At 41.0% G+C, this 13,809-nt stretch overlaps 1 protein-coding gene across 3 annotated transcripts in view; it reads left to right on the top strand.

Annotated features, from left to right (window-relative positions):
- Positions 1-7,628, top strand: part of LOC120514942 (interferon-induced protein 44-like) — a 65,625-nt gene extending 57,997 nt beyond the window's left edge. For all 3 annotated transcript variants that reach the window (XM_039735600.1, XM_039735601.1, XM_039735602.1), the window contains 2 exons: positions 4,433-4,533; positions 7,297-7,628. In XM_039735600.1, coding sequence (XP_039591534.1) covers positions 4,433-4,533; positions 7,297-7,503 — 308 coding nt within the window. In that variant the 3' untranslated portion in view covers positions 7,504-7,628. The remainder of the gene's footprint in view (positions 1-4,432; positions 4,534-7,296) is intronic.
- The last annotated feature ends 6,181 nt before the right edge of the window (positions 7,629-13,809 follow it).

Raw genomic sequence — 13,809 nt, forward strand, 5'->3', positions numbered from 1 at the left:
TTAAGTTTTGAAGAATTAATGTTATAAGCTTACAGATGGCTTAACATCCATTACAGAGCTGATTGTGTGGCGATCGGTTACTTGGAGAAAGAAAAGGAAGGACAGGAATTGGAGGTTAGTACATTTGAAAGAAACAGGACTGCAGCGACGGCCATGCCAATATATATAGAATATAAAACAGAAAGAGAAAATAACGACACAACTAAAAGCACAGTGGCAAATTTTGGCAAAAGTTAAATGCTTGTGTCATGAGTACGAGGCACCTATGCAGTGTCCGCAACGGATGTGGCCATCCACCGTGCATAAGATACCATATTGACATTGGCAGGCGAAGGAGCCACCGATTCTTCCTCTGCCGAGGGCTGCCACGAGCCTAGAGCTGCTCCTGAGTACTGCTGCAATAAATTATTTCATCGAAGGTTGCGCACAATCACTGCACCACCGTGAAACCCATGTTTAATAACGTGCTTTAACTCCTATCATCATGAAAATGACATCACGTATACATCTCAGTGTTTTAGTTATTCAGAGAGCTGTAATATCACGAATATAATGGATTCTGTGTCCTGTTGGAGGAAAAGGAAGCCCATTTAAGAAGCATGCAGTGATTCACACACGCAGAGCACATAGAAGAACACATACAAAACAAATCATTTAACGTGCTACTTTACTTACGATGTGATTTGAGAAACTAGTTAATTAAACGATTTTAAGATGATTTTAAAGACTACTTTAACGACAAAATAAACTACGTGATTAAAGTTTACTTTTTTTTGTTTTTTTCCCACTGTGTGCCTTTTTTTTTTCTCTGTGCCCTAATAAGCTTTCATATGAAACTCAGGTTGTGGGCTACGACTCCCCTTTTCACAGCGACTTTGATATGTGACAACTTCTTTTTTATTTAGGGCACTGTGCGACTTTGTGAACTTGAGCTTTCGTTTCTCCGACACGCTATGTCAGTTGATCAACTTCTTTTTGTTGTTTATTCGACTGCTTAAACCAACAAATAGTATGTTTTTCTTTGCCTCCACTTGGTATTTGCTGAAATTCTTCTATTTTCCCCCGTGCTTTTGCCATTGTCTTTTAACAGAAGGCTGAGCTTAAGGGCTATTTACAGTATATTAATTTGCATATTCAAAGAGGCGTAATTCTGGGAGGAGTTGGAGCGGTACAGCACGCATGTGCACGAGCGTTACTTTTCATGCTGACCAGGATTTATGTAGCGGAAGAACGCTGAAGCTGGCGAACGCGCAATTTCCTGCATCTAGATTTTTCTGTGCGTAAGCACATTTCGGCTTTTGTGCTTACGTCTTGCTATAGTGTGAGTTCTACGCACGCTGTTATGCATGAGGCCCCAGGTCACTTGCACCAAAATCAGAATCTGACAAGTCAGAGTCCATTTAAAAATAATAAAATATACACAAAACGTCATCCATGTATTTTGCTTTGCTCTCTGTCTTCGCTCTCTCACCAGATGTCAATGCCTTTCTAGACGATCTGCACTACTCACGTACACATAGGGATTTTACATCAAGTCAACGAGTCTAACATTCCTCGTAGCAAAGAGGGTCTAACTTTAACATAATGGTGAGTTTTGTTGATGTTTACAGCGATTATCACCCTCTACCCATGAATGTCGACTCACCCTCAACCCCATGTGTCCACAAAAATTCGACATCCTCCCTAAAAGAGTTGTCATAAAAGTTGTCACATGACATCTTGTCATAAAAGAGGAAGGTGTAGTGAGCCCGTTGTGGAAGCCAGCCCAGACACAGACAGGTGGACACGTTTAAATCACCCACCCACAGCATGTTTATTATACATATTTACAAGTTAAAGTGCACCTCAAAACCCCCAAAGTCCTGGCCACAACAAAATGCCTTCACTTCTCTTCAGGCCGCCTCCTTGCCTCATCCAGAGACCTCATCCTCTGCACTCCCGACTCCAGCCATCATATGAAGAGAGGTGGCACCTTTTATATGCACCCGGATATGCTCCAAGTGTCCTCCAGTGACCTCGTCGACACGCCCCTGTGTAGCGGAAGCACCGGCTGTGTACCCGGAAGCACTCCGGGTCTCCCTGATCCTCTTGCCCCCAGCATTTCCGGGTGTGGCTTAAGTGCTGAAGTCCAGGGCTCTCTATGTACAGGGGCGCCCCCTGGTGGTGACCACGGGCGCCTACAGGGTAGAGCTTCAAAGCTCTGTACCCATGGCCCCCAAAGGAACCAGGGTGGTCACACCCACGTGGTCTGGGGAAGGCGCAAGCCCTCGTCTGGTCCTCCTGGTCGCCACCCCAGCCATCTTTGACACCGTATTTAGAATTTGTGTACTTTTTGAATCAAAATAAAAATTAGATAGATAGATATGAAAGGCACTATATCGTTACAACAAACTTCATTATAACAAAGCATTTTTACGGTCCCAACAGTTTCCCCACAAGGCAGAGTCTATAAAAATCTCCTGAATGAATCATTCACAGACCATTTTGTTCTGTGGTCGCAGAAACATTGTAAATGTTTCTCTTTCTTTGATCTTTCCCTGTTCTCGATTCCGACAAAAAGTAAAAAGATGTTGGCAGTGAATTTAGAATTTTGCAATTGACACTCAACTTTCTTGACAGACTGAGCAAAAATAGAAGAAAAATCTCAGGTTGCAAACCTTGGTCCTCAGTGCAAACGTATGCGAACTGCTGCATTTGAAGATGTCAAAAAAGCAGTTTTGATGTGGCTCAGTGATGCTTATTCAAGAAACATTCCTATCAGTGGGTCACTCATTCAAGAAAAAGCAAAGTCGCTGTCTATTTCCTTGGGCCACGGAGATTTTATTGCCAGCTGGAGTGGGCTAATTCACTTTTAGGATTTTTTTGGAATTGCAGCTGAAGCAATCTTTGAAGAAGAGGAAAAAAGTGAAATAAAGGTTAACAGCTCTACTTTGCTGCAATTCAACTGACAGCCGCAAAGTTATTCCTCTCATCATTGGCAAGTCGACCAGTCCTCAGTGTTTTAAACGTGTTACATTCCTTCCCTGCGAGCATAAAGCAAACCAGCAAGCTTGGATGAATCAAGACATTTTGGAAAACTGGCTGCGACAACTTGATGAGGATATTGTGATGTGAGAGTTCAGGATCCTCACAATAGATAGATAGATAGATAGATAGATGTATAAGATGGATAGACAGATAGATAGATAGATAGATAGATAGATAGATAGATAGATAGATAGATAGATAGATAGATAGATAAGATGGATAGACAGACGTGTGAGTCCATGTCTTGCACTCCAAAACATGAGGCTGAGTCTCAGTAGTTTAGCAAGACCAGCTTTATTCAACCTGAAACAGGAACAGCGGGAGCTAACACTCTCCTATACACAGACACAGCAAGCGGTAAGAGTGGGGCCAGGTCAGTGGTTATACTGTTCCCTGCATTTATAATGTTCCTTGTATCACGCATCGATGATAGGAGATTATAACATGATCTCGATCAACTCTCGATTCTGCTTCTGACTGAAAACTGTGTTGCTCACAGCATGCTTCTGCATTTAGATAATGTTTGCGTTGAGTTCCTCCCACCCAATTGCACGGCAGTGCATCATCTATTGGATTTTGGCATCATTTGCATCCTGAAAGTGTATTATTGCAAGGAAATGCTGAGCATAACATGTAGACAGGAGTAGGTGAAAATGAAATGAAAAAAAGCTATTGAAATGATTGCAAACGCCTGGATGCAAGTTAAAGAAAGCACTATAGCAACAAATAGAGAATCTCATTACTACGAAATTTTCATTACAACAAAATATCTTTTAGGTTCCTGGCACTTCATTGTAAGAGAATTTTACCTGTAATAAATAGATAGATAGATAAGCTATATAGATAATAGTGTCTTTACTGTCTTGATGATTAATGCATGTGTAACACAGATCAAGTAAATTAGTCTAATACGAAAAGATAGCCTTGCTTTCAAAATATCAGTTTATTATATGAGCTAGAGAAGTTCTCTTGTGGCTTGACAGACTAAGACAGTTGTGAATTTGCTCTCGTTATGGACGACATGGCCCGAGTTCACATTCCAGGTATCCAATGGCAGTGATTTGTGAAGGGAGCACAGCTCCTCAAAATATTAGAAAAATTTAGACATGAACAGGCCATTCAGTCCAACAAAGCTTGCCAAATCCTATCCACATAATTCCTCTAAAATAACATCAAGTCGTGTTTTGAAGGTCAGTAGAGTCTTACTGTCTACCACTTGATTTGGTAGCTTATTCCATTATTTATTTTTTACATTCTCTGTGAAAAAAAAAAACTTCCTAATTTATGTGCAAAATTTATCCTTAACACATTTCCAACTGTGTGTCCCTGTGTTCTTGTTGAACAGATTTTAAAGTAGCAGAACTTGATTCTCACCAGGATTCTGTAATCTTCTCCTTTCCTGCAGGAATTCCCCAGCTTTTGCTGCTCACTAAGGTAGATTTTGCCTGCAACATCGTTAAAGATGACCTGACCAAAGTATATAAGAGCCGCTACATTCATGAAACAGTAAGTTAACTTTTCTTAGCACTAGTAATGTTATTTAAGTGAGCCAGTAACAGACTTCTAAATTTTCATTTTAAGACTGTTACTAATACTAAACTAGTGTTGTTACTCACTACGTCTTTGTTAATTTTTACAGGACTTCAGAGATTATTCTCTAAGACCAATATATTTCTTGTTACAGTTTTGCATTTTGAGAAATTTGGCTTCACTTTTGCTTTCCACACTGATTTTGATTTAAGAGTTGATATTTTTTTCATTAGGTTTTTGTTGATGGGTCCCACCATTTGAAGGGTTGATTACTATTATGTGGAAACCCAATGGTAGGGAGCACAGTCCCAGATGTCAGTGTGTGTAATCATAGGCATCACTGATCCTTCATTGTTCAAGCTTAAGATTATTCTGTATAATAAAACCTTTCACAGTGCTCTATTTGAATTTCACAGTTTCTGACATTTTGACTTGACAATTTTGGTTTTGTTTTTCGTTTTGGGTTTGGCACATGATCATTTTCTCTTGTTGATATTGACACTCATTTTGTATTTTTTTGACTTTCAGTTCATCTTCTGACTGTTTTTTCCTCATCTTACCTGTCAGGGTCCTTTCTGTGCAGCTGCCAACCATGTTAGCAGTGTCATCTCACCATCATTCTCCTTCCACTGTTCTATCCAGTCTTCCCTGCATTCTCCCTAGGGTCAAGAGGGTCTACAATTTTTAAGTTCATTGCCATCTAGCTGTCACAGGCTCATCTTCTGTCGTCCAAGCAGTATGTCAACTAGTATGTAAAACTAAAACCAGACACACATTCTGCACTTAACATCAGGCCTAAATCTCCGTCTCCTCAACCAGTAACTCCAAAAGGACACATGAAATGCACCATTTTTTTGCATCATATAACAAAATCAAGGCATAAAAATAGAGTAAAATAAATAGATTTCCTTGGCCGTGTATGGGGCTGAAAAGAGTATATGATGGGCAAACACCAGTAATGTGTAGGTACTGCTGTGAGTGAAGCTGGTGACTTAAGAATTTGCAATGGCTTTGTGGTATCCTTTGCAGCAAGAACTTTTGAAACATTAGGGTGGATTAAGCCTAAGACTTCAATCATCCTAAACAGGCTTAGCTTTCTTCCAATGGAACAGCAATTCCGAGCCTCTTCTATGACCCCCATGCCTAGAAAATGTTTAATTTGTGTTCAAGTCCCATACAAAAGTAACATCACATTTGAAGATGATGAAGTCAAATTTCAAATTTTTGAACCACATTCAGTACTGTGCATGAACAAATTAAACTAAAAAAAAAACTTTTAACACAGCATAAATTTAATTATAAATTGAGAAATATACCTTTATACATTTCAGTAATCTTGTAAATATGTCCCCCATAGAGCATAGATAATCCGGGGGTTGGGGTATCCCGCAAAGCATCAAGCGCCAGTGAGGAAATGACTCGCAATCATTGATCAAGGAGTTTGGGGGATTGGAGACCTGTTGATAACAACTGCACTGCAGTTCAAAAACAAAAGCACCACACAGTTAAAATTGCTGTGCTTTTGTCAGGATCGCCAGCAGCACAGATGAGCTGAGTGTAAGCAGCAAGTGTTGCATTCAATTTAGTTCCCCTTGATCTCCCCTGGCAAAGATGTCATTCAGACCTCAAACTCAGTGATGTTTAATGACCAGGGCTTAAACCAAAATCAATACTAGACCCCTGCCTTCTATATGAATTGTTGTAATGTCCAATTTCCTTTCACTTATTTGCCTTTATGAACACTCTATCCACAGCAAGAAACCAGCGAGAATGCCTATAGTTCACTCACAGATGACAACTGCATGTGCAGTGTTTGATTCTTTTCATATCGTTTAAAGGACCACTAACTAATAAATGGCCTACAAATGACAGCACACTGCAAGACAACATGATAAAGTTTGACAACGCATCTATTTCGATTTTGGCGAATCGCGGCACAGTCTTGCTCTTTGCCTCATCCCCATAAATGCCATCTCCCACCCCTGTAAAGTAAGGTCAACATACAGAGTTTCTTCTGTGGCATTAATCATGTTTCATCTCCTTGGTGCCTTTTCTCCATCACTTACTTCATGGTGGTCAAGATGTTGCTGACCACACACCCTACCGTTCACTTTGAGTGTGAACTCTGCAGCCTGATGTGAATGCCACATTTCCAGCACTTTTTATGCTTGATCCAAGTAATGGTGTGTTCTTTGGCAAGTATCTGAAAGCTGGTGTTGTTAAGATGGTGGGTAGTACATTCTTGTTCCTGATTTATCAAAACTGATACAGAAGATTGTGTGTGTGCTTCATTTACAGCCATTCTGTCTCCTTTGCAATAAAACTGTAGCAGATTTAGGAGAGCATTTCTACTTGAGTCTCTGCTGGTATTCAACTGAATCTGACATCTGGATTTCATCTTCTTTAACTCAAGAACTGTTAAAAAAATCCAAAAGATTGTTTTGGTCATTCAGGGTTCAGAAATTGGATGGCATTTAACATAGGAGCCTTAGTTGTGAAATTTGAACTACACCTAATTTCTGTTCTACTAGTTTCTCCTAGAAACAGAAAGATGAACAAAACAACAACTTACAAAGGATTGAATGTTTTTAAATATTTTAGTCAATGTTAGTAACTGTAAAAAGTATAAAAAAAAGTGTAAAAAATATTTAATCCAATAGTCTGGGAGGCCATGTCAGTTTCATTACCAAATGTAAGAGCTGGTTTCTGAACTACTCACTCTGTCCCATTTATTCCCAGGTAATAAAAGTGAGTCAAATGGTGGGTGTCCCAGTTGCCTGTATTTTGCCAGTGAGAAACTACTGGTGTGAGACAGAGCTGGACATGAAGGTGGACATCCTGATTCTGAAAGCCCTGCAGCAAATCCTGAGACAAGCTGATGCCTGCTTTGATGAGATAAAGCAAAGAAGAAAGAGCGAAGGAGCACCTCCTTTATCTAATGAATGAATTTCATGTAGAATATTAAAGTCATGGTGTTAGGGTTGCTAGGGTTAGGGTCAGCAATTAAAGGGAAATATAAGTTGAAGTTTATATGAAATGCAAAAGTCCATTAACACTAGAATTACCAGAGCCTACGAAAAAACTTGTAAATCCGTCCCACCTTAAATCACTTCTTAAAATCGTTCACAGCTCTCCACCAGCGTCTTTTGTCATCTAAATGTGCTGATAAAATCAGGCTGCAAGCAGCCAGCTATTCCATCTCCCCACCGACTTAGAACGTGCACATACTTCTCCCATATCATGCCTTGATTGATTTTCTGGGAGTAAAGTGGAGTTTTAGAGTGGAAGCACTTTGAGCTACATAAGCACTTTGAGCTACATTTTTTTGTATGAATATGTGCTATATAAATAAATGTTGATTGATTGATTGATTGATCGTTATTTGGAACACACGCATTTCATGTCTGTTCCGTTTCTACAGTAATCCGTGTCAACACATTGTTAAAACAGAAACGTTTTTTTATATTCTAGTAGTAGATGACAAAATGTAGGCATTAACTATATAATGTATGAAGCCTGAAGTATCACACAAATACCAAAGCTAACCTTTACAAGTATCATAAATTACACTAACTGTTACAGACTGAAATCAAATGTATGTTTTTATTCTAAAATAGTAAGACTAACAGCAGTTTACTTCTCAAAGCGGAGAGGTGCAGGATCGAACTCGCAACCTTTTGATTCCCAGTCGGCAGCTGAGTCTATTGCACCACAGAGACAGTCATAATAAACAGCTGTCAATGTCGCATGTTAAGGCGGCTTTTTGTTTCTGCTGTTATATTTTTGAATAAAAGCACAATTGTTGTGTTAGATTTGTACCTTCTGTGAAAATATTTCTTTTGATATTTGGACTTCAGGCTTCATACATTATATAGTTTATGCCTACATTTTGTCATCTACCACTAGAATATAAAAAACATTTCTGTTTTATCAATGTGTTTACACAAATTACTGTAGAAACGGAACCAACATGAAATGCGTGTGTTTCAAATAACGATCTATTATTTCCACTCTAAAACTCCACTTCACTCCCAGATACTCAATCAAGGCGTGAGCTGAGAGAAGTTCGTGCACGTTCTAAATTGGTGGGGGGATGGAATAGTCGGCTGCTTGCAGGTTTTCTTTATCAGCACATTTAGATTAACAAAAGACGCTGGCGGAGAGGTGAGAATGGTTTTAAGAAGCGATTTAAGGTGGGACGGATTTATGAGTTTTTTCATAGGCTCTGGTAATTCTAGTGTTAAACATCAACTGTTAAATACATATGCAAATAAGATTGAGGAAAGCTTTGGTTTTGAGAGTCTTATTACTCACAATCTTAAGATATACCCAGAAGTACAAATGTCTTACTCTTGTCTGGCACACAAATACAGCAGCTTACAACTCAACAAAGTAGAGTTTAGTGGTTATTTGAGTTGCAGTTCTCCTGCTTGCTATTCTCCCACATCCATCTCCATATGTTTTTCCTCAAGGCACATGTGAATGTTGACTGGAGAATCTAAATTTACTCAATATAAATGAGTGTAACTGTGTGTGTACATGTGAGCCTTACAATGGGCTGGTGCTCTGGACAGAGTTGGTTCTTGCATCACATTCTACACAAACACATTAGACTCCAACTCATCACTGCTTATTAGAACATCAGAGCAATTTTGGTGGAAACAGGCCATTCAGCTCAACAGGTCAGCCAGTCCCATTGACTAAATTTTACAAAATGAGGTCAGGTTTTGGACGGCTTTGAAGTCTGACCACACCACTTGCTCACTTAAGTTTCTGAGGCCCTCCGTATCAAGAATACTTTTCTAAAGTGTGAAATTTTCCCTTAACAAGTTCCTATCTGTGTTCCAGTGTTCTTGTTGAACTCATTTTAAATAACAGCTGGAATCCACTTTATTAATATTTTTCAGAACTTTAAACACTTCAGCCATGTCTCTGTTTAAGTTGAGGTTTGTTTTTTGTTTATAGCTCAACCTTGAAGTCCTCTGATAAGCCTAGTTGCCCTTTTCTGGACTGTCCTTGCTGTGGCTTTATGTTTAATTATAAAAAAGCAGTAATGACGCACTCTAGTCAGGGTGTGCTAAACTGAAGTCGTGAGTCTTCAGCCAGGATTTAAAAGCTGAGACTGAAGGGGCATCTCTTATAGTAGCAGGAAGACCACTACACAGTTTAGGGGTCCTGTAACTAAAAGCTCGACCTCCTCCTGTTATTTTATTAATCCTTGGAATCCTAAGCAGACTGGCATCTTGAGATCTTAATGTGCGCTCAGGTTTGTAAGTCATGATAAGTTCAGACAAGTAAGCCGGACCTCCGTCATTTAATGCTTTATATGTTAAAAGGAGGATTTTGAAATCTGCCCTAAACTTAACCGGGCGCCAGTGTAAAGATTTAAGAACTGGAGTTATGTGTTCATATTTTCTGGTTTCTTATAATAAATTTCACAAAATCATTTTGAATTAACTAAAAGCTGCATAAAGAACAATTTGAACAGCCAGAGAACACTGCATTGCAATAGGGAATTCTACTAGAAATAAATTCAGGAATTAATTTTTCAGTATTTTCCATATTTAAGAATTGTCATAATCCATCCATCCATCCATTATCCAACCCACTATATCCTAACTACAGGGTCACGGGAGTCTGCTGGAGCCAATCCTAGCCAACACAGGGCACAAGGCAGGAAACAAACCTGGGCAGGGCGCGCACACACACACACCAAGCACACACCAAGCACACACTAGGGACAATTTAGAATCGCCAAGTACAGCGTTCTATACAGGATAATTTTGCACAGGCACTCATTTAGACAGTCAGTTCACAGAGAACTGTGAGAAACAAATGGATCGTGCAGAAGCCTCGCTCCCCAAATGGAGTATGGATGACTCGATTCAGTGTGGTAGAATGTTCATTGGCAGCTGGAAACAGGGTCGGCGGAACCAGGAATTTGACACTCAGTCAAGGAGACAGGCTGAAGTTGGGACAATGACATAACAATTACTGTATTTGGGGCCAATGCTCTACAAAGTAAATGTCTTTATGAAATTTAATGTGACAAAGTTTAAAGATGTTGTTGTTCTGTTGGTGATATTTGAAATGCACGCATGTAGGCAGCCATGTCACTCTTTGCAGTATAGTCTCCAGTAAATTCAGAATAACCAAAAGTGTTAATCCTCAGTGGTGATCCCTCCATTGCTTTGCCTTCCAGCACACTGATTAGTCATGATGACTTTTGCAGGTATTTAGTACAGAAAATATATTAATAGAATGTAAATTAAAGGAATGTAATTTGAAAATGTCCTGTGTATGACGTTAAATTGCATCTGGTTCTGCAAGCGGTCCTCCAACTTGCAGTGAAATCATGGGGGTTGGAGGCAGGATTGGCATTCCAACCATTGTAAAAAATGTCGACAGAAAGGACTCCTTTTTAGTAGTTCTGCTGCAGCCGCCCATAGGAATTCTGCTTGCATCATGAAGGTGATGGGGGAAAGCCCTCAGGAGCCCCATCCCCGGAAGAGTTGAAACCATCATAGAGCCAATGGGGTCAGGCCTGTTGGGGATCAGAACTGGAGTGGTGCTGATGCGTCACCCACTGACAGCAGCACTTGGGTCCCAATCTGAGGCAGTCCATCCAGGTAGGCATGTGGAACGTCTTGTCTCTCCGGCACGATGATCATATTCCTCTGCTGTCAGAGGAGCTGCGTCATCTCTGCATTTCAGTGCCGGCACTCTCTGAGGTGCACAGACCTGGGAATGGACAGATCTCTGAAGGTGGATGCACCTTTTATTGGTCAGGTCAGTCTGATGGCTTTCATACTCAGGGAGTAGCTGTTGCTGTAGTGGATTGGCTTCTTCTGATGGTGTTCTATGTCAATCCTTTCAACGAGTGTATCATGAGACTCATATTATGACATTCCCTGGGTGCCTTGTCTGATGTCTCAGCGTCTGCTCTGACTGCAGTGAGTGATGTCTCAGTGAGGGAGACATTTTATTTGCAACTTCGCTTGGTGGATGATGAGTTCCCAAGAGGTGACACTCCTCTGGGCAACAGTGACTTCAATGCAACCACTGGCACTGACAGGGCTGGCTGGCTATGAGGAGTATCTCGGTCCCCATGGGTCTGGCAGCCGTGGTGAAAGTGGTTCCATGTTCCTTGACTTTGCAAAAGGTCAGGGGCTGAGATTTGCTGGATCCTGGTTCCAGCACCCAGAACCACATTGTTGGACTTGGTAGATCAAGGAGATCGATCATATCCTCATGGGCAGATGCTGGAGGCTCTTACAAAACTTCAGGGTCGACAAGCGTTCCCAGTTTGTGAATTCTGACCTCAGACTTGTTGCTACTCTGAAGATCCAGCTGAGGTCCAGTAGATTACCACCTACTAGGAAAACGAGCCTGGACTTGGCCAGATCCAAGACCAGGCTGTTTCTAATGAGTTTGCACGCAGTTTGTGTGAGGAACTTGCGGATTTGGGTGCGACTGATGATTCTAAAGCAGTGTTTCTCAAATAGTAGCGCCCCTGGCTCCTCAAGGCGCGTTTGACCTCGGGAACATGCTTTTTATTTTTCTTTTAAATTTTTTTTGAATTTAGAATGCACTTTAAATCTTTTCTGTTACATTTAATAAAGCTATTCTTTGTTGTAAATTGGTCCATATTTCTTTCTTTTTTTATTCTCTTATACGTTAATAAGGATACAGTGTTATGCAGAGGTGTACTTATAACAATTTTATAGACAAATGATACTATTTATAGTCACGCGGGGGGCGCGAGATGTTTTCTTCTTCCTAGGGGGGCATGACAGAAAATAATTGAGAAGCACTGTTCTAAAGTGATGTGGGAGACCTTCCGTGACAAGACCCTGAAGGTTGCTAAGGGTTGTGTTGGTGTTACCGGTGTTCCCATAAGGAGGTGTTTTATCTTTTTAGGTAGAATGCCCAGAGGGGACTGGGCGGTATCATGGTCTGGAATCCCTACAGATTTTATTTTTTCTCCAGCCGTCTGGAGTTTTTTTTGTTTTTTCTGTCCCCCCTGGCCATTGAACCTTACTCTTATTCGATGTTAATTAATGTTGATTTATTTTGTTTTATAATTGTGTCTTTCATTTTTCTATTCTTTAATATGTAAAGCACTTTGAGCTACTGTTTGTATGAAAATGTGCTATAGAAATAAATGTTGTTGTTGTTGTTGTATCTCACAGGGCACCCTGGATATCATCGAGAGGAGTTGCAGAATAACTGAGAAGGACGGCTGTGAGGGCTCTGAGGGCAGATAAAGAGATGTTTTTAGAAGAATCTGTGAGCAAGTGACACACCATCTGTGGTCTAGCGACCAATGTCCTGCTTACAGAGGAATCAAAGCATTACGCACATCCGAATCTGTTCCTCAGTGAGTCGCAGTCAAGGTGGCTGATGGAATGGTCTTTATAGATGACACTGCGGTTGTGACCCACTGGGCTGGCTACTGTAAGCAGCTGTTTAAAGCTGATCCTCCGGCTAGGACGTTGGATATCTCTGGTCCACGGTCCTTGAAGCTGATCCTACAATTAGCTGTGAACCACCCAATCTCACTGAGATTGCACAGGTGGTGAACCAGCTGAGAGGAGTAAAGGCTGCAGGGATCTGTGGTGTCCAGGGTGAACTTCTTCAGGCTGGTGGTAAGGCTGTCCTCCTGGCATTGCAAGCAACATTTGCTTCCATTTAGGATACTGGTGTCATCCCAACTGACTGGAAACAAGACTTGTCCTCACGATCTGGAAAGGGAAGGGTGATTGCCTGGATTGCAGCAACTACAGGGGGATAACATTGCTCTTGGTGCTGGGTAAGGCCTTTGCTAGGGTCCTCCTCAATAGGATCCATGATCACTTGCTCACCTACCAGTGACCAGAGCAGTCTGGTTTTACACCTAAGAAGGTCTACCATCGACTGCATCCTGGCACTAAGGGTTTTCATGGAGTGCAAATGTGAATATCAGCTGAGTTTCTTTGCAGCCTTTGTCAATTTTTGTAAAGCATTCGACTCAGGTGATCGAGCTGCCTTGTAGGACATCCTGAAGGTTCACAGGATCTCCTGAAGGTTGCTGGATATCACGGCTGGCCTGCACACTGGTACTGTGAGTGCTGTTCAGAGTGGAGGCAGAACTTGTGTGTTTTTCCCAGTTGATTCTGGGGTTCATCAGAGGTGTGTTCTTGCTCTTACTCTGTTCAATGCTTGTATGGACTGGGTGTTGGGCAAGGTCATGGAGTCCAGTGGCAGTGGGGT

Source organism: Polypterus senegalus, chromosome 14 (genome assembly GCF_016835505.1).
Source record: "Polypterus senegalus isolate Bchr_013 chromosome 14, ASM1683550v1, whole genome shotgun sequence".
Lineage (NCBI taxonomy): Eukaryota > Metazoa > Chordata > Cladistia > Polypteriformes > Polypteridae > Polypterus > Polypterus senegalus.